Source organism: Phalacrocorax aristotelis, chromosome 13 (genome assembly GCF_949628215.1).
Source record: "Phalacrocorax aristotelis chromosome 13, bGulAri2.1, whole genome shotgun sequence".
NCBI lineage: Eukaryota > Metazoa > Chordata > Aves > Suliformes > Phalacrocoracidae > Phalacrocorax > Phalacrocorax aristotelis.
Genome location: NC_134288.1, coordinates 9,774,932 through 9,799,637, shown reverse-complemented (window position 1 = coordinate 9,799,637; position 24,706 = coordinate 9,774,932). Strand labels below are relative to the sequence as shown.

At 63.3% G+C, this 24,706-nt stretch overlaps 3 protein-coding genes across 5 annotated transcripts; 1 reads left to right on the top strand and 2 right to left on the bottom strand.

Moving 5' to 3' along the window:
- The first annotated feature begins 3,398 nt into the window (after positions 1 to 3,398).
- MYLK2 (myosin light chain kinase 2) lies at positions 3,399 to 12,966 on the top strand. Its single transcript, XM_075108856.1, has 12 exons — positions 3,399 to 3,532; positions 4,503 to 6,163; positions 6,301 to 6,629; positions 7,476 to 7,581; positions 7,821 to 7,914; positions 8,103 to 8,212; positions 8,751 to 8,892; positions 9,176 to 9,246; positions 9,493 to 9,621; positions 10,007 to 10,159; positions 10,545 to 10,677; positions 11,201 to 12,966. Exons 2-12 carry the CDS (start codon positions 4,560 to 4,562, stop codon positions 11,279 to 11,281), a joined length of 2,952 nt encoding a protein of 983 aa, XP_074964957.1. The 5' UTR covers positions 3,399 to 3,532; positions 4,503 to 4,559; the 3' UTR covers positions 11,282 to 12,966.
- A 3,356-nt stretch (positions 12,967 to 16,322) lies between these two features.
- Positions 16,323 to 18,499, bottom strand: FOXS1 (forkhead box S1). Its single transcript, XM_075108710.1, has one exon. It carries the CDS (start codon positions 18,351 to 18,353, stop codon positions 16,377 to 16,379), a length of 1,977 nt encoding a protein of 658 aa, XP_074964811.1. The 5' UTR covers positions 18,354 to 18,499; the 3' UTR covers positions 16,323 to 16,376.
- Positions 18,500 to 18,671: 172 nt separating this feature from the next.
- On the bottom strand, positions 18,672 to 22,058 carry LOC142064122 (interferon regulatory factor 4-like). Of its 3 annotated transcripts, none has more exons than XM_075108711.1 (8): positions 21,791 to 22,058; positions 21,099 to 21,288; positions 20,797 to 20,899; positions 20,459 to 20,676; positions 20,030 to 20,131; positions 19,551 to 19,946; positions 19,271 to 19,389; positions 18,672 to 19,154 (listed from the first exon to the last, which is right to left on the bottom strand). In XM_075108711.1, the coding sequence occupies exons 1-8, from the start codon at positions 21,962 to 21,964 to the stop codon at positions 19,014 to 19,016; spliced, it is 1,443 nt and encodes a 480-aa protein (XP_074964812.1). In that variant the 5' UTR covers positions 21,965 to 22,058; the 3' UTR covers positions 18,672 to 19,013. The 3 variants fall into 3 exon arrangements, with proteins under 3 accessions (XP_074964812.1, XP_074964815.1, XP_074964814.1); XM_075108714.1 differs by having other exon boundaries at positions 20,459 to 20,561; positions 20,856 to 20,899; positions 21,791 to 22,018; XM_075108713.1 differs by having other exon boundaries at positions 20,856 to 20,899; positions 21,791 to 21,980.
- Positions 22,059 to 24,706: the final 2,648 nt, after the last annotated feature.

Below are 24,706 nucleotides of genomic sequence, written 5' to 3'. Positions count from 1 at the left end.
TGAAATCCTGGTGTGTAACAGCTATTGCCCTGCAATGCTACAAATCTTTCTTGTGAGGAGACTATCTCCAGCTTATTTCTCTTTGCCACAAATTAATTTTGTTTTGTAATAGTGCCAAACCATAGGACACTCATCCTTCACACACGCACCTCCTTTGGAGAACCATTTCTGTGGCTCCCCAGCACTGCAGTGTCCACTCTCAGAGCTTTGCTTCCTCACCTTGTCCCAAGGCTTCGTGCCCGGACGCCAACCCTGACTCTCAGTAAGCGTGTAAGGTTGCAAGTGCCCTGGGAAGGCTGGCTGGCTTCCAGGCAGGCGCTTCTCCTCTCCTTTGAGAATTTTATCCTAGCTTCCGCTGCACTGACCTGTCCAAGGGGGCTGCAGGGCACATCTGTGGTGTGTGGGCTCCTGATCCCCTGCCTGGTGAGTGGATGTGCTCCTTTCGCTCAGGGATTGCCGGGAGGCTGGTGGAGCAGTTGCAGAACATGCCTCAAGTGACGGTGGTGGCCTCCAGGTGCCTGGCAGCCCTCGGCCAGAGGAGGGGAGAGTCAATTCCAAACTGTATGTTGGCGATGACAGACAGTGGGCAGAGTCCCTGCTGCCCAAGGCACGACGTCTTGCCACTTATTCCTGCCAGTGTGCCCTTCGGAGGCTGAGTTCTGGAGACTCCTGCTCTCCACGGGAGTGGTGGCTATGCTGGGAATGGGTGGTGTAGGTGCCATGGTCTCAGAGATCTGTGGATGCCAGTGATGCCCCAACCTCTGCATGTAAACAACTACATCAGCACTGCTGGTTGGAGCCATGTGCCTCTTCCTGTGGGATCCCTCTTGGTTTTTATCATGTTCCAGGTTCTGCCTCTGACCTCAGGAAAAGGGAGGCTTTCCAGCACAGAGCTGGGCTCACTGAAGACATGAGCCCAAGCTGTGAGGGCTGGAGCGGGAGAACCTGGTGTCTGCTCAGGACCCCCGTCTGCGTCCTGCCGAGCAAATGTTGCTCTTGCATTGAGGTGGTGGTGGGTACCGAAGATGCTTCTGCCACTGTGCTGCTGCTGAGGGGCTGCTGGTTTTGCTGTCAGGACTAACTGGGCTCTGGAGGAGGCAGGTCTAGCTGTGAGTCTTGCTTTCTCCTTAGCTTAAACTCTGCCTGTGAGCTGCCTGTGCCGCAGGGCTGCAAGCTACAGCTGGAGGCTGCAGCTGTGAAGGAAGCGGGAAGGCTCCCTTGTGCAGTGCTGCGGTCGGAGCAAGCACTGGCTCGCTGCCTGGCTCTCCAGTCACCACCCAAGGCAAGAGCAGCATCTCTCCCATCGGTGAAGTGTGTACCAGCCTTGGGCTGCTGTCCGTAGCAGGGGAAGGGCTTGGTGGGGACCTTTTTTCTCCCCTCATACTGTTTGCTGGTGGTCTTCTCTGCAGCAGCAAGGAGGGCTGCAGTCCTGCCTGCCATGCTGGCTGCTTATTGCTGTGTGATGCTCCCGGGCCTTTGTGCTCTCCCCGGCAGCTGCCCAAGGCCAGGGCAGTAGCACCTCCAGTACAGGGGTATGGCTGTGTCCCCATCCTGGCTTGTCTTGCTTTCAAGGCCGTGGGTGAAGCACAGCTCCTCTGGCAAAGCCTGACGCTAGCCCATGGCGCACAGAAGCTGGTGGCTTGCTGGGACCCAGGATTTCACAACGTGGAGCAGCACTGTCCTTTCCCCTGCCTGGACAGTGTTGCATCCTCCTAGGAGGTGCTGGGGGTGAGGCAGTTGCCACTCCTGGGATGTTCTTGCTGCCTGCATTGGTGGCCTTGGCTGTGCGTGAGTCCCATGTGGGAACAGCCAGGCTCAGTGTCTGGCAGGACTTGAGCTCCACGTGGCTGCGGGATGGAGAGCTCAGGAGGAGAGACCTGGCCATCAGCTGGCAGGGGCCAAAGCTGGTAACCTCAGCCCACGGTAACCTCAGCCTCCCTGGGGGCACCCGGCCAGCCCAGCCCTGGGGAGAGCCCAACTCCCCCAGCAAGTATCTGCACTCGGCCTTTCGCTGCTCTGTCCTGCCTGGCTGCCGGTAGAGCCCTGTGGAGGAGCAGGGTCCCCCTGCCCACACCCAGCTTGGGTAGTGAGGAGTGATGGGGAGTGGGGCCAGGAGGATGCGTGGTGTGGGACAGCTCCAGGGGCAGCTGCCTGACCCCCAGCAACCTCTGCCATCTCTTTTTTCTCTCACTGGGAGTTACTCTTGCTGCTTTATCACCTGTCACTGAACACTGGCCTCCCCTGTCACCCGCAAAGGAACGCCAGCTGCATATGAGGGGCTGAGCCCTTCCTCCTCTACCTACACTGGTGCTCCTGCTGCCCTGACACGATAAATGGATATTCTGGGTTTTTAATAGTTGGTATTATTGGAGTGCTTTTGCCTGACAGCACTGGCTGGGGAGGGCTAGGTCTAGTTACTGGGGGTTCCTCCTGCAAACCCCTCCCCCCTGCCCACCTCTGCCCCCAGCAGGAATCTGGGCAGCGGGCTGCTGTCTGTGCACCCTTCGTGAGCAAGGCTTTCCTCACCTTAAGGTTCAAACATTTAAAGTAAACGGGGCTCTGCTGGGTGGAGGAACCAGACAGAAACCTGGCGAAGCCCTTGGGAATCCATCGGCTTCAGGACTCTGCATGCCCATGCTGTGCCCTTGCCCAGCTGCCATGGTGCAGCTGCTCTCCCCAGGGGTTTTTCACACCTGGGTTAAGCCCTGCCCAGGCTCTGAGGCCGTGCTCTGGGGTGCAGCACCCCAACAGCACATTCTGCATCTTCAGCAAGGGCTGGCAATGTCTGTGCAGCACCCATGCACAGCCTGACTCTTCCATGAGCCCCCAGCTCCTTTGTTTCTTTCCCTGATGCCCAAAACACTTTATTTTGCAGAAAACAAGAGTCTTTCAATGGGTTCCCAGAGGAGGCTGCAGCCAGTGCCCAGTTCCTATCTGCTCTCAGTCCTGCTTCAGGGACCAGCAGCAGTGCCCAGATCCAGTGGTGCCCTCAGGTGCCACGTCGTGCTCACGGAGTGCAGGGTCCTCCAGAGCTGCTCTCCCCAAGGGCTGGTGCCAGTGGGCAGAGCTGGCTGCAGCTCAGTGGCACAGGGGCCAGCACCATCCCCATGGGGTGGCCAGTGGCCACTTTGTGTCACTTGTGGGTGCCTTGGAAGCACTTGGCCACTTGGACCATGCCTGGCTCGGCTAGGCCACCCCAGTGGGATGTTTTTGGGGTGCTGCTCTGTCCGGTGCCAGCCTTCCCTGCAGTGCCGTGCCATGGCACGAGGCGGCTCCATCCCTGTCCCCTGCACAGTGTTTGCATGTCCCTGGCCCGCAGGGGACAGGGAACAGTGGCGTGTCCTTTGAACGGGCTCCAGCAGTGACAGGTGCTGGGAAAGGCGAAGCGGGATGGCTCCCGCTGCTGTAAAGGATCCTCCTCTGCCTGCACTAATCCGGCTCCGTTACACCCGGGATAGAAGAGGTTGCTCCCTCCGGGCGCTGCCACAGTGTGGATGCTGCCCTCCTGACCACCTTCTGCACTGGGACCCAGGTAAAGGGGCTGAGTGGGGGGTCCCCATGGCTGCCCCCTTGGGGCATGGCTGTCGGGGATCCCGGGGAAAGCGGAACCCGCAGCCTCAGGAGGAACGTCTCTGTCCCCGTGGGCTCGCTGTGCTGAGCTGCATGACACGGGACTGCTCAGCTGGGACCAACTACTTATAGCTCCTGTCCCAGCAAGCAACTCCCCTATTACTAGGATGGTTGCTGGTGGGTTTTTTCTGGGGCTGGGCTGTCCCAACCTCTAGATGGTTGTGCAGGTTGTGCAGGGGGGGTGGCCGGGGAAGGACGGGCTGCAGAGCCTGGGGCAGAGCAGGGATATAGGCAACAGGCGCAAGGCTGGAGGGAATGGGGTGGCAGCCGGCACATGTATGCAGCCACCAACAGGTCCCCTTGGTGGGGACCACTCAGGCAGGAGCTGCAGTCACCGTGGGATGGGGGATGGACAGTGCTGGTGGCTGCTGGGGCCAGGGGTCTGTGTGGCCCCCGAGCAGACAGGGCTGTGCTTGCGTGGCTGGACCTGCCTGTGCGGTTGCGGGTGGACAGTGGTGGAGCCGTGCAGGGGGATGCTCACCTTGCCTGATCTCCACCCTGCCAGCCTGGGGCTGGAGCTGCTGTCTCCTGCCCCACCATGGGGGTACATGGCCTTAAATTGGCACCCTGGCTGAGCTGTGCTAGCTGTTTGCACGCTGGAGGCCCTGTGGCAGTGACAGGTGCCGGCATCAGGCCATCGATCAGTCACTGCCGAATAGATACTGGGGCACAATGGGATGGTGCACAGACTGGCGCCCACGTGGGGCCCCTGACTCGGTGCCACCAGCCGGGTGGCAGCAGCACAGCTCCTGGCTGGGTGGCAGCAGCTCGCCCCTCTTCTGCAGGAGCAGAGCTGCTGCCCGCATCCTACCATACCCCTCTGCAGGGCATTGGGTCTGGGGAGCCCTCAGCTTCCGTCTTCTCTTCTGCAGGAGCCTCGTCAAACCAGAAGCACCACAGGGCAGCTGCCTCCTACCCAGAGCGTCCTCATGGAGCAGGGCAGTGGGGTGGGCAGCACACCCAGCGCTGGAGGGGCTGGTGGCATGGCCCCCCCTGAAGCAGACAGCAGCACAACCCAGCTGGCCCCAGCGGCTCCACAAGCTGCCCAGTCCCAAGGCGGGAAGACAGCACCCATGGAGGGGACAGTGCCAGCTGCCACCCAGGTGCAGGATGAAGGGAAGGATAAGCATGGGCAGGAGAAGGCTCCGGTCACTGCTATAGCTCAGGATGGGGGACAGGCAGAGCCTGGGAAGCAGAAGTCTGTGGGAGAGGCTGGAGGAGGGAAGGCAGAGCCAGCAGGGGAGACAGCCCCGACTGCTCCAAAGCCCGGGGATGGAACGAAGGCAGCGCTGGCAGAGGAGGCTTCAGCTGCGCAGCATGATGGAAGGCAGGCAACACCTGCAGAGGAGAAGGTGCCAGCTGCCACCAAGGCTCAGGATGGAGGGAAGGACAAGCCTGTGAAGGAGCAAGCCCCTAGTGGGTTAGAGGCTGAGGGTGGTGGGAAAGCACAGCCTACGGAGGAGGCAGTTCTGTCTGCATCGGAGGCTGAAGGAGGGAAAGCAAAACCCACAGAGGAGACAGCCTTGGCTGCAACACAAGCTCAGGATGGAGGCAAAGAAGAGTCTGCAAAGGAGAAAACCACAGCTGCTGCAAAGGAGAAGGCCCCAGCTCCTGCAAAAGCTCAGAATGGAGGGAAGAAAGCCCCAAAGACAGAGAAAACCCCAGCTGATAAAAAACCTGCAAAGGAGAAGGCTCCAGCTACTGTAAAGGCTCAGGATGGAAAGAGTAAAGTAGCAAAGGCAGAAAAAGCCCCAGCTGCAAAAAAGGCTCAAGATGGAGGCAAAGAAGAACCTGCAAAGGAGAAATGCACAGCTCCTGCAAAGGAGAACACCCCAGATTCTGCCAAGGCTCAGGAAGGAGAGAAGGCAGCAGCAAAGGCAGGGAAAACCCCAGCTGCAATGAAGCCTCAAGATGGAGGCAAAGAGCCTGCAAAGGAGAAACCCCTGGCTACTGCAAAGGTGCAGGATGGAGGGAAGAAAGCTGCAAAGGTGGAAAACCCCACAGTTACATCAAAGGCCAAGGATGGAGGCAAAGAAGAACCTGCAAAGGAGAAGGCTCCAGCTACTGTAAAGGCTCAGGATGGAGAGGAGGCAGTAGCAAAGCTAGAGAAAAACCCAGCTGCAAAAAAGGCTCAAGATGGAGGCAAAGAGAAGCCTGCAAAGGAGAAAGTCCCAGTTGCTGCACAGATGCAGGATGGAGAGAAAGCAGCAGCAAAGGCAGGGAAAACCCCAGCTGCAAAGAAGTCTCAGGATGGAAGCAAAGAGCCTGCAAAGGAGAAAGCCCTGGCTGATGCAAAGGTGCAGGATGGAGGGAAGAAACCTGCAAAGGTGGAACCCCCGCCAGCTGCTGCAGAAGCTGGGGATGGAGGCGAGGAGCCCACAGAGGCAGCGGCCATGGCTGCTGTGGAGGCTCTGGGTGAAGGGGAGAAAGTGGCAAAGGCAGAGGAGACAGATGAGCAGCAGCCGCGGAGGGGCCCTGAACCCCTGCGCCCAGCTCTGCTGCAGAGCCTGAGCTGCCCAGCTACCTGCCGAAGGTACCTGCACCCTCCTGGGAGGGGGTCCCCTCCCCTTGTTTCTTCCCGGGGAGCCCCCGGTCCCTCTGAGCAGAGGGGGGCGCTGGGCTTGGGGGGCTGCTGCCTGGGCTCTGCTCATCTCCTGCTCCTGCTTCCAGGGAGGAGCAGCCCTGGGTGGAGGCGGCAGCAATGGAGATGATACCAGAGGAGACCGTGGTGGTGGAGCCGAGAGAGGGTCCGACAGAGCCTGGCCCTGCCCCGCCAGCCCTGGGGGACCTGCAGCCCCCGGAGGCCCCCATCCCTGCAGGGAGCCCTGGCACCCCGCAGGAGAGGACATTGCCCAGTCCCGCGGGGCAGCCCCCGGTTCCTACTGGGGCCACAGAGCAACCTGGCCCCGGGGCGCAGCCCTCCTCAACGGAGGCAGAGCCACCCCCCAGCCCCTACCTCACCCCCGATTTTGGGAAGGAAGACCCTTTTGAGATACTGGGTAAGGCTGTGTGCTGCCTGCCTTGTCCTCACACCCGCGACCCTCTGCGGGGCAGCAGCACGGGGTCCCCCGCGGCCCTGCCTGCTGCCAGCTCATGCTCTTGGCTCGTCGCCCGTCCGGTGGCCTTCGAGCTCCTGTTGCACTGTAAACAGGGCTAAATGCGTCACGTCCCCCCCACCCCGGCCCCTCCGGCCACAGCCTGGCACGGTCCCCGCGGCTGGGGCTGCCCGGGAGGAAGAGAAGCCCGGGGAGTGACAGCCACCGCCTGGCCGGTGACAGGGGACAGCATGTCCCCGTGTCCTGCACCGCTGTCCTTGCGGGGATGGCAGAGCTGGGGCGCTGCGCCCAGCCCGGGGGCAGCGGCTGCTGATGGTGGGGCTCCCTGCGAGGCAGGCTCCTGCCCTCGCGTGGGGAAGGGTGGCCCAGGACTGGGTGCGCGGGGTCTGTCCTGGGAATGCGAGCAGGACGTGGTGGTGACCCGGAGAGGGTGACGCGCAGCAGCGTGGCCTGGAGAGGGCGAGCGTGACACGCGGGATGGTGGCGAGTGAGCGTGCAGCAGGGTGGGTGCCTTGCAGCAGGGCGATTATGCAGGCTGTGGTGAGGGACCTGTCGGGGGATGCTGCATCCCCCGGTGCAGCAGGCAGCCAGGAGACCCTGATTTGCAACCAAGCACTTGGCACCTGGCTGCATCCTGTACCCACAGGCTTAGCTGGGCTGTGCCACTGGATGCCTGCCCTCACCCTGCACTTGGGTGTGCTCCCGGCCTGGGGCACCCCAGGGTACCCAGTGATGGAGTCTCCCAGCTGGGCAGCTCCTCTTCTCATCCGAGCCCTCTTCTCTGTGCAGATGACGTCCCTCCGCCACCAGCACCCTTTGCGCACCGCATTGTCACCCTACGATCGGCCAACGTCAGCTCCCAGTTCAACCTCAGCTCTAAGGACATCCTGGGAGGGTAAGGAGGGGCTCTGGGAGGGCACAGAACACCTGGCTTTTCCCCAGCACTGCCCCGAGCTGCCGTCCAGCCTTGGGCAACAGTCCTGGTCGATGGAACTTTTCTGGCCATGATGGATTGGTGCCTCGGGTGGGATGTGTATGAAGAGGAGCATGGGGCAGCACACCAGAGCAGTGTGGGGGTCCCCAGCAGCCTGGGTGGCTGATGATGTTGGCATCTCTCCCTCTGTCCCTGCCCAGGGGCAAGTTCGGTGAAGTCCACACGTGCACGGAGAAGCAGACAGGGCTCAAGCTGGCAGCTAAAGTGATCCGGAAGCAGGGTGCCAAGGACAAGGTCTGATCGATGCCAGGGTGGGGGGCTGCTTCTGGCCATGGTGCCAGACAAGGCCATGGTGGCAGGGACAAGGTGGTGGGTGGCAGTGTCATGCCCAGTGTGTCCCTGGTGCTGTGACAGAGCCTGTCCCTGTGCTGGTAGCTCGGCCAGGGCTGACAATCTGCACTGCTGTGGGGCTCATTCTGCAGGAGATGGTACTGCTGGAGATCGACGTGATGAACCAGCTGAACCACCGCAACCTCATCCAGCTCTATGACGCTATCGAGACGCCTCGGGAGATCATCCTTTTCATGGAGTTGTGAGTGCTGGGGTAGCACTGTGTGGGACCCAATGCCTGGGTGAGGGGCACTGTCACAGGGGATGCTGTAGCAATGTAGCAGACGTGTCAGGGCCCCAGGGAATGTCCCTCACCTTGCCCATCACCTCTCAGATGTCTCCTCATCTCACGCTGGGCTCAGAGGCAACCTCAGGCTCTGCCTGGCTGGGACAGCATCTCCTTTCATCATGGCTGTGTTGCGGGTGGAGATGACCCAAGTCCTTCCCACACAGCTTCTTTTCCCCCAACCACTTGCTCCAGGGAGCCTGGGGCAGTTCTGCTCTACAAAGCCCGGGGCAGCTGGGGTGTTTTGGGGTCACTCCCCCTCCCCCATGCCACCCTTGAGGGGGGTGTCCTAATCCCAGCACACACACATCCCACTGTGGCTCTGCTCAGCCTCTATACCAGCATTTTCACAGTGAGACTGGGCTGGGGGTCCCCGGGGCAGGCAGAGGGGCTCTGCAGAAGGGTGGCATGGAGCAGGGAGCCCTAGGTGACCTCGTGGTCTGTCCCTGTTCAGCGTGGAGGGCGGCGAGCTCTTCGAGCGGATCATCGATGACGATTACCACCTGACAGAGGTGGACTGCATGGTGTTCGTCCGGCAGATCTGCGAGGGCATCCGCTTCATGCACCACATGCGCGTCCTCCACCTTGACCTCAAGGTATGGGGTTGGGGGTGGGGCAGGGGCTGGCCACTGCTTGTGGGGCTGGGGAAGGCTGGGATGCAGAGGGCCAGGCAGTGGGTGTTTGCAGCCACCAAAGCGGGGAGCACTGCCTGCTGGTCTGAACCCTGCCATGCTTGTGAGGGCAGTGTGTCCCTGACATCAGCCAGCCATGGGAGGGAAACCTGCAAGTCAGTATCGCTCCAGTGGACCATGTCCATGACCCTGGACGCTGGTGATGTCCCCTCTCAGCAGTGGGGCAATAGTCTCCCTGTCCCTACAGCCCGAGAACATCCTCTGCGTTGCTGCCACCGGCCACATGGTGAAGATCATCGACTTTGGGCTGGCTCGAAGGTGCCATCTTCCCCCCTCAGCTCCATTCCTCCTCCCTGTCCCCCTCCCACCCTTTGGCCCCATATGCCCTCTGGGTGCTGGGAGCCCCAGGACCTGCTCTGGGCTGTGGCTTTGCCCACAGCTCTGGCCCTGGCTCTCCCTGGCTGGCACGGGAGGGCTGGAGAGGGCAGTGTCTGCTGGGAGGGGGACAGTGGTTTGGGGGAGCAGCCTGTCCCCCTCCTGCTGACTTGTTACCCCTGGCTGCAGGTACAACCCCCAGGAGAAGCTGAAAGTGAACTTTGGCACCCCTGAATTCCTCTCTCCCGAGGTGGTCAACTACGAGCAGGTCTCCTACTCCACAGACATGTGGAGCATGGGTGTCATCACCTACATGCTGTACGTCAGGGCTGCACAGGGGTGCTGCCAGTACTGTGCCCCAGGCACTGAGCTGTTCCCAAGCTGTACACATCCCCCAGGCACCCAGATGCTTGGTGGGGTGGTGGAGGGTGCTGGAAGGGGAGATGGGTAGGTGGGGCTGGTGGCTGGGGGGCAGCAAGTGGGGACAGGGAGTGTCTGTGCCCACATGTTCAGGCAGGAAACAGCTCAGCTCAGCTCTTGGCAGGAGCGCAGTGTGGTTCCAGCAGCTGTACGCTGCCTTCCTTCTCAGGACTGCCCTGCCTCACTCCCCTGGGCAGCCCCAGCCAGATTGGCTCTGTTCCGGGGGGTTTTGGAGGTGCTGCAGCCCAGCAGCACCTGACTCCTCACCACCCTCCACCCCCAGGCTCAGCGGCCTCTCCCCCTTCTTGGGTGACAATGACACTGAGACATTAAACAACGTTCTGGCTGCCAACTGGTACTTCGACGAAGAAACCTTTGAGAGTGTCTCTGATGAGGCCAAGGACTTCGTCTCAAACCTCATCATCAAGGAGAAGAGGTGTGAGGCTGGCAGCGGCCATGGGGGTCCTGGGGTGGGCATCCCCAGAACTGCATGCCCAGCCCCTGGGTACCACACACTGCCCTCTGCACCGGGACCAGCAGCATCCCATGATGTCCTGTGCCAAATGAGCCTCACAGGGCCCTGCCCTGGCTGCTGGCTGTCCTCGGCAGACCCCTGTGTCCCTCGAGGGTCTCCTGCCCCAAGCAGGATATGCTGGACTACTCAGGGTCCTGCCCAGCCCCACCAGTCCCTGGGCACTTCCCTCTGGCTAGTTCCTTCCCTGCAGGTTTCTTGGGTTTTGGGGCTCTTGGGCAGCTGGAGAAGGGAAGGGCTGGGGCAGAGGGGCTTGAGCAGGGGTGACTTGGGCTCCTCTCTCCCCCAGTGCCCGGATGAGTGCCGGCCAGTGCCTGCAGCATCCTTGGCTCAACAACCTGGCAGAAAAGGCCAAGCGCTGCAACCGCCGGCTCAAGTCCCAGGTCTTGCTCAAGAAATACGTCATGCGGCGGCGCTGGAAGGTATAGGGAGTGTGGGGTTGGCACGGGGCGGGAGGGTCAATGCCATCTGGGGGAGCTAGTGGGGGGGCTGTTGGCCTCTGCCTGTCCTGACAGATGGCATCTGGGACATGGAGGATGGCTCTGTCTAACTGTGCTGCTGGCAGCTAGGACACAAGGGCTGGGGACCCCTGAGCCTGGAGAAGGGGCTCCCCAGTTCCATGGTCCTTGCGTGGGTGCCCCCAAGGTGGGACCCCCCACAACCAGCATAGGTCCCTTTGTGGTGGTCTTCCCTGAGTTGATCCCAAGGGCACTTTTTAAGAGGCAGGGGTGGTGTCAGGACAGTGTAGTGGATGACCCCCAGCATCAGCCCTGCGCCTCCCCCTGCCCTGCGCTCCCCTCCCATGCAGCCCAGCTGTGTGGGTGCCCAGGTGGCTGTCTACTCCCCAACCCAGCTCCTCACCAGCCCCAAGAGCAGGGTCTGGCTCAGCCTCCAGAGCTCCAGCCCTCGTGGTAGGATGAGCATCTCTCCTCTTCCCCTTTACAGAAAAACTTCATTGGGGTGTGTGCTGCCAACCGCTTCAAGAAGATCACCAGCTCGGGGTCACTGACAGCGCTGGGTGTCTGAGCGGGGGCTCCTGGGGTGAGCCAAATGTGAGTTGAGGCCAGAGAAGAACTGCTTGAGAGGGTCCCACGTCAGTCTTGCTTCTGGATGGCAGCAGGATCTTGCTGGGGTCAGCCACTGCCTGCTTCCCACTGTGGGGGCCAGGGGCTGGAGCCACGCAGCACCCTCCCTGGCTATGCTGCTGCCAAATGGCTTCTCTGGACCCTCTTCCACTGTGGTGTGTGCTGCACCCCTGCTCCGTGCCACTGCCACCGCGGGAGCTGCTCTGCTGCATCCCCTGGGGCTGCACCCTGCCTTGGCACCCAGCGGCTGCAGGACTGCTCAGGGGCCGGGACCTGGCAGAGCTCCTCACCTGCACCCACCTCTGTGAAGCCGCTCTGCCAAGCTCATCCCACCCCAGGTGGCATTGCTGCACTGGGCACCCGCTGCTGGGGATGCCGGCAGTGCCTCCTGGGCTCCCGGGGCTCCAGCCCTCCCCGTCCCCATTGAGCCAATGCTCCCATCTGGATTTCCTCGGACTGCGAGGCCGCTCCTGAGCAGTGGTTTCCGATCTCATCCCTGGCCCGGCTGTGTGATGCCTGACCCACAGCACCTCTGCTCCGCTTGTGTTTCCTTCCCGTGGCCTTGGAGGAGAAAGGTCAGCCCGGTGTGAGCCCGCTGCCTGGGCCGCCCTGTGCGCTTGCTGCTACCTTGGACCCAAGACTTGTGCGCTCTGCCTGTAAATGCTGCAGCCCTGCCCTGCCTTTGCTGTCGCTGGACCTCGAGCTGCCCGACCTCCCTTCCCAGCACTGTGGCTCAGTGTAGGGGTGCTGGAGGGCAGGTGTGGACCTGCAACCCTGGTGCTTTGGCACCAGAGCCGGGGCCGAAGTGCCTCCTCCCTGACCGGCCAGGCGTGCGGGAGTGGAGCTGGCCCGGAGCTGCAGCTCGCACAGGAAGGGAGGAAGCAGCAAGCATGCTTCCAGCAGCATCCCCAGCTGGGAGCCAGCGAGGGAAGAAGGAGGCTTTGTGTTCCTCCTGCCCTCCCTGCCCTTCAGCTCTGCCAGCGGGGGAAAAACACAACCTCTGCCTCACCCGTCCCCGCCAGATCAAGATGAGCGAGGCGTCCTAATGTAGAGCAGCTGGACCGTGCTCCCCCGCTGCCGCAAGCATCGCTCCAGCCCCGACCACCAACACACAGGAACTGCCGGTCGGTGGCTGTGGCTGCCAGCTCCCCCACCGCACATGGGGGCTTCCCAGGACTGGCTGGGCTGTGGGAGGCGGGTGCTGCCTCCACTCCTCCACCTCACCCAGACCCCCTTCCCCTCTGCCTGCACCCCTTGGGGCTGCCTGGTGCTGCCAAAGGATGGGAATCCCCTGGGCTTTGCAGCTTTCAGCCTTGCCCACTGCGGAGGGGGCTGGGGGGCGAGTGGGGGGTCCCGGGCTCTCCCTGCCCTCCGCTTTGGCTTTTGCTGTGGCCAAGCTCCATGAAGCCACGGCTTTGTGTTTGCTCTGGGGGCTGCTTGTGCCCTCTGTGCCTGCTGGAAAAACCCTGGGGAGAGATAGGGGAGGCACCAGCCCCCCAGCCCCACTGGCTGCAGCAGGTGAAGGGGCTTCGGGCTCATCCCCACTGGGCTGGGGACACGGCTCATGGGGCTGGAGTCCTGCCCAGCTCTCGCCTTCTTGTAAATAAATGTACAGGTCTGCCCGCAGCCTGCTCCTGCCCTGCTTCTCTGGGGGCCACTCCTGGCCTGCTCTCTGGGCCACTGCTCCTGCTTGTGTGGGCCGTCCAGCCGCAGTTTGAGGGCTGCAGATAAGCGAGGAGGGGACGGAAAATGGCATCTCATCTCCAGGGCAGAGCGGTCATAGAGGGGCCCCGGCTGTGCTGGTGACCAGGACTGCCTGGTGTGTCCCAGGCAGGGCTGTGCAGCCCACAGTGCCGAGGGGTTCTGGTCTCCGCACCTGGTGGCTGTGCAGCAGCAACAGGCTCTGAGCACCCCAGGGTGCTGGGGAAAAGGAGGAAGGGAGGGATGGAGAGATGGATGGTCAGAGGTGTCCTCACAGCTTTGGCATCTGCCCAAGTGGGTTGGGGTGCCCAGGCAAGGGTTGGTGGGGGGGCCAGTGTCCCTCTGCCCAGTGGGGCTGCAGCTGGCCCTGAAGCAGTTAAGGCTGCCCGGTCCTGGATGCCGGCTCCTGCCGCAGGCGTCCCTCCCAGCCACTTCCTGCCGGCAGCCTTTGACCGGTTCCTGTCGGTGACCACCCTGTGGGCCTGGAAGCCAGCGCAGCCCCATCTGGTTTGAGTTATGCTCCGCAGCGGTGACGTCTCCTTCCTGTCTGGCCCCAGGAGCTGTGTATCGCCCCGGTGGGCCACGGGGGCTGCAGGGCCCCACTGTGGGTTGGCCCACAGGGCTCCCGGCTGGGCTGTCACCCCCAGACACACCTGGCACCCTGAGCTGCTCCGGGGGATCAGATCCTGGATGCAGACCTGCGTGTGCATGGCTACAGCACAGGGATGCACAGGCACCGGCACATCTTGGTGCCTCAGGCCCAGGGTGGGGAGCCTGCACTCCACAGCCTGGTTTGGCTTCTCCAGCCCCCTCCTCTCCTGCCCTGGGACCCCATGGGGTCACCCATTGCACCTCCATCAGCGTCAGTGGAGTGTGGCCATGGGGCTGGCACTCATGGGAGCAGCCATAGCCCCATCCTGCGCTCCTGGCTGAGGGACAGGACAGGGCTTAGGAGCCCGGATCCCCAGGGAGGGGACCACTCCTGCTGGGGCCGATGGGCATGGTAACAGGACTGGTCCTGATCCAGCACAGGCCATGGCAGCTGACACGATCCCTCATGTGGGTGGTCCTTGTCACCCCCACAGACGGACAGGGCAGTCTGGGGTGTGGTGTGTCCACAGCATCTATCTCCGGAGCCTTGAGAACTCGCACAGAGCAGCACCCTTTCCACTTCTGTGTCTGCACCCCATCCCTGTGGCACCCACCCTGCCTGCACAAGCAAGGGGCCCCGCAGGCAGCACAGGGAGGGAAGGGGAGCAGACAGACCTCCTGCACCGGCACCTGGCAGCACCACCAGTGGCGGCAGCAGGATTGCCCCGTGACCAGGTGCAGCCCAGTCCCTGGCTGCAGCACAGCCCATACTAGGAGTGGGCAAGTGGGCCAGGGGCCAGGCCACCCACTGTGAGCTGGGAGCAAGCCGGGGAAGAGGCAGGGCAGGGTTAACACTGGGCCCACAGCCGGGGTCTGGGGCAGGCATGAAGAAGGGAAGCACTGGGAGAGTAGATGGCCCTGGTCTGCATGCCCAGGACAGTGCAGGCAGCCGGGCTTTGCAGGATGGGGGTCCCCATCCCCAGGGGCTGCAGCTCAGAGGAGCAATGGGATGTGCCACATGATGCCACGCTGCTCCCAGCGCAGGAACCCCAGCCCAGGGCAACATGTGGGCCAGGGCCATGGGGCCAGGGCTGTGCATTCCCAGGCGGTGGCGGGAGCTGAGGCGGGCGATGGGCCCGGCTGTGCTGCGTGGGAACCAGACGGCCCCTGGGCATGGCTGCGGCGCTCGCTTCCTCCCGCGCCCCCGGGGACCGTGCGAAGGAGGGGGCTGAGGTCAGCCGCACTCGCTGCCGGCCGCTCCAGAGACGCCAGCATGATGTAGGCGCTCAAATATTGTTTTCCACTGGGGAGGAGAAAAAAAAGGCAGAAAAGAGGCCCAGGACTGAGTGGCTGTCCCCGATGATGAAGGGCGGCCCCCCCCCCCACCCTGCCCAGGGCTGGGACATGGCCATGGCCAGGCAGCAGCCGTCTGGGGACTGATAACAGGGCTGACGTGGCCATGGCGTTCCTGGTCCCTGAGTGACGACAGCACCATCCCTTGGTGCCAGCATGGCCCCCACAGAAACCTGCAGAACTGGCCAAGCTGGGGTCCTGCTGGCCTTGGGACGTCAGCGGGGGCTCTGCCCCAAGCCCACTCCCCACAGCAGTGTGGAGAGCCTCCCCCAACCCAGCATCCTCCCCCCAGGCCTGCCCTGGGGCTGGCTGTGCTGTGGGGTCCGGACATTGCTGGTCCTGTGGTCCACCCTGTCCCAGCCTGGGGTTGGCTGGATGAGGGTATGGGCGCAGCACCCCACTTTGCCAGCATCACTCTGGCCCCAATCCAGTGCTGCAGAGACTCTGGCCCCAGTGTTTTGGCAGTGCATGGGAAGGTGCTGGCGGCCAGTTTTCAGCCCAGGGCTGTGTGGGGACCCTCACCCGCCCCAGTGCTCCCCAGCCTGCCCGGCTGGGGCAGGCCCCCATGCCCAGCCTGGTGCCAGCAGTGGTGACTCAGCCGGTGCTTCCTCACCAGCAGCCACCCGGCGTGATTCAGGTCAGAGGAATCCACTTTCTCCTGCTGTTCCCATTGCAGCCACAGCTCCTGGCACAGCCCAGCTCTGGGGGCTGCCTTGCCTTTGACATGTCTGCAGGGACCTGATGGGATCAGCCAGGCACCGGTGCCGCCCCAAGCAGGGACAGAGAAGGGAGGGAGCACTGGTTTCCCCAGAGCAGAGCCCCCCACACTGTACTACTGCCTCCCACTCCTCCCCAGTGTCTGTCTGAGGCCATGCCAGTGCGTGAGCAGGGCCATGTGTTGAGGCTGGTGCCAGTTGTGCCATGCATGGCACCTGGGGTGAATCTGGGCACTTTGAGGGGTTCCAGGTGCAGGGAGGTGGCAGTGAGGTTCTGCAAGGGCTCACTCCTGCCACACCACATCCCCCTGACCCTCACCAGCAAGGTTCCCTCCTGCTACCCCAGGATGGGACTTTGGAGGCAGGATCTTGTCCCCAGCATCTCCCATGGACACAGAACCTGGATGAAGGTGCCCTGACCCAGTCCACGTCCTGTCCCACCACAGCCTCACTGTCCAGCTGGTGATCACCAGTGGAGGGGCCAGTGAGGATGAGGGCTGTGCTGGGTGGCCTCGGGGACACATGTTCTCCCAGCCAGTGCCTGGGCTGGGGCAGAGGGTCCCCAGCTTGACCCTGCCTGGTGCCCACCCTGAGCAGGGCGCAGAGACCACAGAGGCAGCATTGGGGAATCTGTTTTTATTTGGTGCCGGGGCTGTACTGGGATGGGCCAGTCCCTCACTCAAAGAAGAACATGCCGGGTGTCCGGTAGAGGCAGGGGGGCAGCCCCAGCGGGTAGCCATTGCCCCCCTGCAGTGGGATTGCACTCCTCGGTCCCCATGGCTCCTTCTGCTCACCCACCCGTGGCCCCGCAGCCCCGAAGGGTGGCTGGCGGGGGGCAGCAGGGGCTGGGGGGGACGCAGCCAGGAGATGCTCCAGCGCTGTGCTGCACGGCCGCTCCTTCATGCAGAAGCTCAGCGCCTGCACCCGGCACTGGTAGCTGCTGCCCAGCGCCTCAGGCCCTGACCGGCCAAAGGAGCCGAAAACAGGCAGGGGAGGCTGCACATAGCCCTCCCCTTCCAGGAAGCAGGATGGGGGGGGCTTCCCTGTGCCCAGGATGGTGCCAGGGAACATGGGGGGCACCTGCCCAAAAGGCTGGCCAGACCCCAGCCTAAGGACAGCTGGCTCCTCACCCTCTAGCTGCCCCGGGGGGGTGCCTGGGGGTGCCTGAGAGTCCTGTGGGGGGTCTCTGGGCTGGGCGGGCAGCAGGGTGGGCAGCAGGGTAGGGTGTGGTGCCGGGCGCTCACCGGGCTGCGGGTACTGACCTGGCCGGGGCAGCTGCAGCGCCGCCGGGAGCCCCCCGAAGACAGTCTCTTTGGGTGGGCAGCTCTCCGGGGGGCTGAAGAAAGACCCCTTGGGCTGCGGTGCATCCGGCAGGTACAGGCAGGGCTGCCTTGCCTTGGGTGGTTGCCGCTGGGTGCAGGGCTCCGTGCACCCTGGCACCCCGTCGCCCTCAGACAGTGTGGTGGGGCTTGGCAGGCACCCCATAGCCGCTGGTGAGGCATAGCCCCCCTCCGCCTTCCCCTCCTCAGGCAGTGGGGCGGCGGGCAGCCCCCGCGACCGGTGCCTGGGGGGCTTCCCACGCCCCTCGTCACCATCGGTACCCGGTGCATCCTGGAGGCCCCTCTTCCTGGTGAAGCGCTGTCGGCGCCGCAAGAAGCTGCCATTCTCAAACATGTTGTAGCAGTCGGGGTCAAGCGTCCAGTAGTTGCCCTTGCCCGGCTTCTTGTCATCGCGGGGCACCTTAACAAAGCACTCGTTAAGGGAGAGGTTGTGGCGGATGCTGTTCTGCCAGCCCTGCTTGTTTTCACGGTAGAAGGTGAAACGGCCCATGATGTAGCGGTAGATGCCACTGAGCGTGATGCGCTTCTCAGGCGCACTCTGGATGGCCATGGTGATGAGGGCGATGTAGCTGTAGGGTGGCTTGGTGGCCTCAGGGCTGGTGGGTGGTGGGGGGCCGCGGAAGGGGCCACCGGACGGCTCGGGGACTGGTGGGCAGCGCAGTGCCGCGTCGCCAACAGGGAGGTCTGGCTGCATCCTCCTGGCCAGCCGCAGCCCTCCTGCACCGCCGCTGATCCTGCTCTGCCGCACGGCCCCGGCACGGCCCATTAAAACCCGTCGGCAGCCCAGCCTCCCGCGCCTGGCCGGCGAGGGGGCGGCGGGCCCCTCCTCTCCGGGGCCGCCCAGGGCGGAGCGGGGCTCTGCCGTCCAGCACTGGTCCCTGCGGACAGATGGACGGACGGCCGCGCCGCCAAGGCCTGCGGCCAGCAGCCAGCAGCCAGCAGCCTCGGGGCTGGCATGGCTGTGGCCTCTCTGGGGCAGAGGCAGGCAGCGCTGGTCTCGGTCAAGCCCTGGGCATGGCCCCCGCCTCCCCCAGCCCCTCTTTCCATGGGAGGTTCCCACGATCTGGGTCTCATCCTGCCTGCCCATGGCACACAGCCAGGCCCTGGCCAAGGATGGCACAGGGCTGAGCAGGGTGCTGCTGGCAGGGCTGGGGCTGCTGCCATCCCCGAGCTCCCCACCCACCCCCTGCCCACCCCAGTGCTTCAGCCCCTGCCTCCAGCCTGGGGTTGTCCCTGTGCACCATGCCAGATCTCCGCTGTGCTGGGTCCCCACACCGTGCCCGGCCAGGACACTGGCTCCAGGGTGCAGCATAGACCCCACCTCCCAGGAGCCCCATCACTCCACTCACCAGGGGAAACTGAGGCACAGGCAGTGAGTGCATTTGGGACAGGCTCGGGTCGGCAAAGCAGCTAACAGGCACCTTGCCACTGCCTGCAGCCCCTGCCAAGGGCCCAGGACCTGGGGCAGGACAGGTCTTGAGCCAGCACAGGGACAGGGGGGTTGGCTGTCCTCCATGGCTGGGGCTGAGCTGGCTTTGCCCACAGCATGAGGCTCTGCCCAGGCTCTGCTCCCCCAGCTGCCCATGCCCTCCTTGGACTGGCACCAGCCCCCCTGCACCGGAGCCAGCGGTACCGAAACACAACCTTTATTGCTAAGGTTTGTGAATGGCGAGTCCCAGCAGTGCAAGGTGCAAGGACAGAGCTGGCTCTGCCCTGGCTCACCATAAAAGCACAGAGCAAATCCCACCCAGACGGATTCCTAGTGGGTCCCAGGGAATAAATACAGCAATCTGCGCAGGGGGAGCAGCCATTCGCCTACCCTGGCCAGCACCCACCCGTGTCCGGCCTAGCAGCGCTGAGTGCCCCATCTACGCCAACTCAGGGAACACAGTCGGAGTGGGGCTGTGGGGTGGCAGAGCATCCTGCTCTGAGGCTTTGTCGCAACTGGGCTTCTCTGCCTGCCTGCCCAGGCTCAGGGCTGGCAGAGCTGTTTGAGGACGTGGATAATGTGGCTGGAGGCACCAGGGGAGCAGGGCTGGGGGGAGTCGCGGAGCAGCATCGGCCCCATACGCTGGGCATGATGGAAGAGCTCTCGTGCAAACACTGGCTCCACCTGCAGAGGCACAGAGCCAATGGAGGACGGGTGCAGGTCCATGTGCCCCTGAGACCATGATGGTCTCAGCACCCAATCTGGGGATGCCGCGATAGCCAGCCATGGTGTGTACTCACATGGGCCATAATAAGCTTCTGGAAGTGGTGCCCGGCGCTGGTGGGGTACTCCTCCCCGAAGCACAGGTGGATCTGGTACTGCGGCATGGGCTGCCCATGGCTCAGGTACCCCCGCAGCTCTGCAAGACACTGGCCCTGTCAGGGTTCACGGGGTCCCCACAGCCCCACAGCCCAGAGCAGCTGCACTGGGGCAGGACCCGCCCCATTCCCAAGGGGATCGGGGTCTCCTGGGGGAGTGGCCGGCAGAGCCGTGTGCCCAGAGAGGCAGGCGGGCACTTACGCTGCAGGAACTGCTGTGTATCCAGCAACTTGTAGGTCTTCTCCCTCTCCAGCTTGTTGGGCCAGTCCCTGTGTGGGGCCAGTGGTCCATTCCAGTACACCCTGCCCTGGCACTGGCGCTTCATGAAGACCCCCTCGGGTGCTACCCACAGCAGCACGCCACGCTCCAGGTGGGGCAGGAGCCGCTCCAGCACATCAGTCATGCTGGCCACCCGGCCACTGCCGCTGAGCGCCCGTGGTGGTGGGAACTCAATCTGCTCCATGCAGGAGGGGCCGTAGAGGCGCTCACTGTCAGCTGGCACAGCGCGGGAGGTGATGCGGCAGCCCTCGGCCGTGCGGGTAGTGACCTCCTTCACCAGCATGTCACAGTAGTAGAGGCGGACGTGGAGCCAGCAGTCTGGGGTGAGGGGAGGGTCAGCTTGTGGGCAGCCTGGTCCAGGGGGGCCACCCAGGGCACTGCCTGGCCAGCGCGGCTCCTACCTGAGTGGTTGACGTCCTCCACAGGGAGGTAGGATGGAGGTCCGGGGAGGAGGTGGCTGTGGGTTGGGTTCCAGCCATAGAAGACTCCCCTCACATGGTACCCTGGACCAAGGCAGAGTCAAGGTGGTAAAGGGATGTGGGCAGCTGCCCCTGAGGGCTCCTGGGTGCTGTCCTGGCCCCAGCTGAGTCAAACGGGGAGCAGGGTCCTTCCCACCGCTGCTGCTCATTACTGGGCCTCATCAAAGCCCCTAAGAGCATGATCAAGTGGCTTTCCTGAGGCAGGGAGGGAGCCCCCCACCCCGCTCCATTCCCGTGGGCATTGCCTGCACAAGGGACAGGGCATGGGGCTGTGGAGAGCTGGGTTGCTCCTGACAGGCAGCATGTGCTCCCTGTCCCTAGCCCCATCCCACTGCTGGGGACACTCCTCACCTCGCTCGGCCGGGTGGGCAGAGAGCAGGGGCAGCGGAGACATGTGGCATGGCTCCATTGTGCCCTTCTGGCTTTCCTCCTCTGGACTCCCTGTGGCACTGCCCTGGGGATGAGAGCAGCTGTGGTGACGGCTGAGCTGGCAGCAGGGGCCCCTGAGCTGACTTGTGCCACCGCCATGGACCTTGTGCACTGGCAGATCCCCTGCCTGAGTCTGGCAGCTGCATGGCACAGGGGACCCTCAGTGATGCTCAAGGGAGCCAGGTGCCCAGTAGGACAGACACAGGCAGTGTGCAGGCAGGGGAACAGCAGGCGGATGAAGTAGGATTTGGGGAACCCACCTTCTCCAGCCTGCAGGCAGCTCCTGCAGCAGACGGCACAGGGTGGGGGGCTGGCTCACCTGCTGATCCTCCCCGGCTGGGGACCGTGTGCCATCGTCCTTCTCTGTGGAGAGCAAGGAAAACCTGCTGAGCCCCTGGCCAACAGCAAGAACAGCACCTGGGAAGGCACCTGGCTGCCCAGGTAACCCAGAGGAAGGGGAGTGGGAAGGAAGGGTGATGTCTGTGGGACATGGGGCTTGTACAGGCACGGCGCAGGCATCAGCCCCAAATCTGATGCAAGAGAAGGGATGGCAGGGACGTACCAGCATCCTGGGCGCCATCGGATACAATCTGATAGACCTTGTAGGGCTCGGAGATGTCCAGCTGGCTCCGCTCAGGCACCTCCTGGAAGTCGGTGCTCTTGTTGAGGGCGCAGCGGAGCCGCGTCTTCCAGGTGGAGGGGTCGGCCTTGTCCGTCCCCTCATGGTACTTCCCCTTGTAGACGGCCCAAGCCTGCCGGGTAGAGGGTGTCCTGTGCTGTGGGGGCTGCTGTGGGGCCCACTGGGGCTGGGCGGATGGCAGTGGGAAGGTGGGGCTGTGTGCCCTGGGGGGCTGCAGGGCGCTGGATGGTGGGAGGTCCCAGGAAAGCGCAGGGAGCTGGGCAACGGGGAGCTCTAGGGTGTGCATGGCTCTGGGCAGGGGGTCCTGGGAGACTACACGGAGCCAGGCAATGACGAGCTCCGGGGGTGTGCACGGAGCCAGGTGCGGGGGTCTCAATGGTGTGCATGGAGCCGGACGGGGGTCCCGGGGCTGCGCATAGAGCTGGGTGGGGGGTCTTAGGGGTGCTCACGGAGCCAGGCAGGTTTTGGGGGAGCGCCCAGAGCCGGGCATGGGGAGCCCCGGGGGTGTGCATGGAGCCAGGCAATGGGGAGCCCCGGGGTTGCGCACAGAGCTGGGTGGGGTGTCCCGGGGATGCTCCGGGAGCCGTGCGGGAGTCCTGGGGAGCCCGGGGTACCTTGAAGAGCGCGGCGTCCTGCTGCTGCCGGTAGTCCTGCTTGGCCGCGTGCTTCCAGGGGATGCGGAAGAGCGTCCGGTGCCGGTTCTCCCAGCGCAGCCCCGGGTACCGGCCGCTGTCGATCTGCGCGATCAGCCACTCCTTCAGCCGCATGGGCGCCCCCGGCTCCGCCATCGCGGCCCCGCGCCCGGCCCGGCCCGGCCCCGCCGCCCCGAGGGAACGTGTCGGGGCGGCGAAAGCGAAAGCGCGGCTCCCGGTTTCACTTTCCCTTTCCCGCCCGACGCCGCCGGCTCTGGTTGCGCTGCCAACCCGGCGAGGGGTGGGGACGACACACACGGGGCGGCCCGCGGGAGAGAGGACAGGGCAGCCCATAGGAGAGGGGTCAGGGCAACTCACGGGAGAGGGGACAGGACTACCCATGGGAGAGGGGAAAGGGCAACCCATGGGAAAAGGAACAGGGCAGCCTACAGGAGAGGGGACAGGCACCTTGCACCCACACAAGAGCAGGCAAGGCAGCCCATGCGAGAGGGGACAGGGCAGCCCATGGCAGTGGGGACAGCGACATCCATTGGAGAGGAGTCAGGGATACCCACGGGAGAGGGGACAGGCACCTTGCACCCACATGAGGGTGGATAAGGCAGCCCACAGGAAATGGGTCAGGCATGTTGCACCCACAGGAGAGGGGACAGGGCAGTTCGTGGGAGAGGTGACAAGGCACCAGAAAGCACAGGAAACTCCCCTGCACCCCTGCCTACACCAAGACTTCAGACTTTCAGGACTCCCGCACAATCCCTGCAGGGCACAAGGGACTCTGCTCCCCTGTCCTCCTGCTTTGGGGATTAGGACACTCCCCTGCCCTGTGACCTGAGTCCTTCTGTGGGACCAGCATCTCAGCCCACAGGTGTGGGGTCCTGTGGGAATAGGCACAGGGTTTCCAGGCTGGTGTAAGCGGTGACATTGCCCCATCTCTCAAATCCCTCCACTCTAACGTTTGCATGTACCTCGCAGGGCTCTGGGTGCTGAGTTGAATGGGAACTGGGTGGGAAGGGGTAAGATGAGCTGTTCCAAGGGCTGCTGGGGGCCAGTGAGGAAGCCTGACTCATCCTGCCAGCCCTGGGGTTCCTGGCAGAAGCTGTCCTTGCAGAGGAGATGTGGCGCCCGTGGTCACGGTGCTTCCAGGCACTGGCCTTCCCACATCTCGGGAAATGGCTTCCCACGCCTGCACTGCTCTGTGGCAAGATGGGTGCATGTTGGTGCATACATGGGTGAGACAGGCATCAGTGCTGGGAGAGGGTCAGGCTTGCCGCAGTGTCCCAGACAGCCCCGTCGCTCTTGGCTGGCTCCTGAGCATCCTTCTTCAATGCTGCTGCTGCCAGGAGCGTCTGTCCCTCCCTGCAACAAGGAGCCCAGCTCAGCCATCCTTTCAGGAAGAAGAGGTATTTCACTTTGTGTACAGCAGGGGTGGAGCTCCTGGCACCAAGCACTGCCTGACTGCCCTTGCAAAGGGCTGTGCTGGAGCAGGGCTGGTAGCGTGTCCCCTGCCCACCCCAGCAACAGAGCATGGGCTGGGTGGGCTTTGCCCCCTGCGCTCTCTGGGCCACCCTGGCGTGACACTGGTGTTGGCTCCTCCATCACTGCTGCAGAGCCACGAGTTGCTGTGCGGGGAAACCCGGCTTCTCTGCCTGGCCCACAGCCTGATGGGTGTCCTTTTGCAGCCCACTGGGTTTCCGTTCCAGCTCTGAGTCAGAGAAAGTCACCTCTCGCAGGGAGGAGAGGCAAGGCTCCTGAGAGTTGGCAGGCTGCTTGGGGCTGCAAAGCCTCGAAATGAATAAGCGGCAACACAGTGCCTGGCCCGGGCTTTCCCGCAGGGTGCAGGGAGTAGGGTATGGCTGCGTGGCACAGAGGGCACACGGGGCCATACAGGGGTGTACGAGACAGCCATGCTGGCAGGGGTTTTTTTCTCCTTACTGAGCCTCCCTGTGGCTCCTTTGCCCCAGAACAAAGCCTGCCTGCCCTGCCTGCTCAGGGTGTGGGGCCGCAGCTAACCTGGGGTCTGCCTGCAGCGTGGCTTTCCCTGCCTGGAAAGACGAGGAGGTGGACATGCCAGCACTGCGGTTCTGGACACAAGGGGCTGGGGGAGTCCCAGTCTGGGGAGGGGGAGAAGGGTGGCAGGTAGGAACCCCTTGGCCTAGCCAGTGTTGGGCCATGCTTGCCCCCACCCTGGCAGCCCACGGCCATCCCACTCGGTGCTGCTGCAGCTGGGCTGGCACACTGCTGTGCTCAGGGTGGCACAGGAAGCCAATCTGCTCTCTGCACAGTGCCAGCGAGGAGGGGATTTCCAGCTGGCTGCGCCTCTGCCGAGGCAGCATCCTGGCCCCCCTGCACCTCTTGTCCAAGCAAGTTGGGGGCCGTGTTCTGGGAAAAGGGCCTGGGACTGACCAACAGACAATCCGGATCTCCCCTTTCTGCCTTGGGAAGCAGCGCAATGGCAAGGGGTCATTGCACAGCCTCTCTCAATGGCTGCACAGATTACATCCAAGGCTGGGAGATAATTGTAGCCACCAGCTCATTAGCCAGACCCAGCCTGACAGGGTAAGCCTTTATCAGCTGGGGATTTCATCTTGTATGACAGCCACGTGGTGACGCACAGGACCCGCAGGATCTAATTACCCCAGCATCAGCGAAGGTGCTCAGGAGCCAGTTTCCCCTCTGTACCGCCCCCTGCGCAGGGAAGGCAAAGTTGCTTAACCCTTAAACTTTTCATTCTGAAATGGGCTTCAAAACAAGTCAAACATTAACTTGCAGCTAACCCTGCCCTGTTTTTCCAGTTGTGCAAACCACATCTGCCAAAATAAATACATATTGTGCCACAGAGCTGGGCTGGAGGTGCCATTGCTCAGTGTTCGGCCTTGCCAT

Excerpts from the sequence above, each read along its gene's own strand:
- LOC142064122 (XM_075108711.1), bottom strand. The coding sequence starts at position 21,964 with ATGGCGGAGCCGGGGGCGCCCATGCGGCTGAAGGAGTGGCTGATCGCG. Across the intron at positions 20,677-20,796 it reads CTGCCTGCAGGCTGGAGAAG|CTGCCAGACTCAGGCAGGGG; the intron begins GTGGGTTCCCCA and ends TGTGCCATGCAG. Across the intron at positions 19,155-19,270 it reads AGAAGCTTATTATGGCCCAT|GTGGAGCCAGTGTTTGCACG; the intron begins GTGAGTACACAC and ends GTGCCTCTGCAG.
- FOXS1 (XM_075108710.1), bottom strand. The coding sequence starts at position 18,353 with ATGCTGCACCCTGGAGCCAGTGTCCTGGCCGGGCACGGTGTGGGGACC.
- MYLK2 (XM_075108856.1), top strand. The coding sequence starts at position 4,560 with ATGGAGCAGGGCAGTGGGGTGGGCAGCACACCCAGCGCTGGAGGGGCT. Across the intron at positions 7,915-8,102 it reads AGCAGGGTGCCAAGGACAAG|GAGATGGTACTGCTGGAGAT; the intron begins GTCTGATCGATG and ends CTCATTCTGCAG. Across the intron at positions 8,213-8,750 it reads ATCATCCTTTTCATGGAGTT|CGTGGAGGGCGGCGAGCTCT; the intron begins GTGAGTGCTGGG and ends GTCCCTGTTCAG.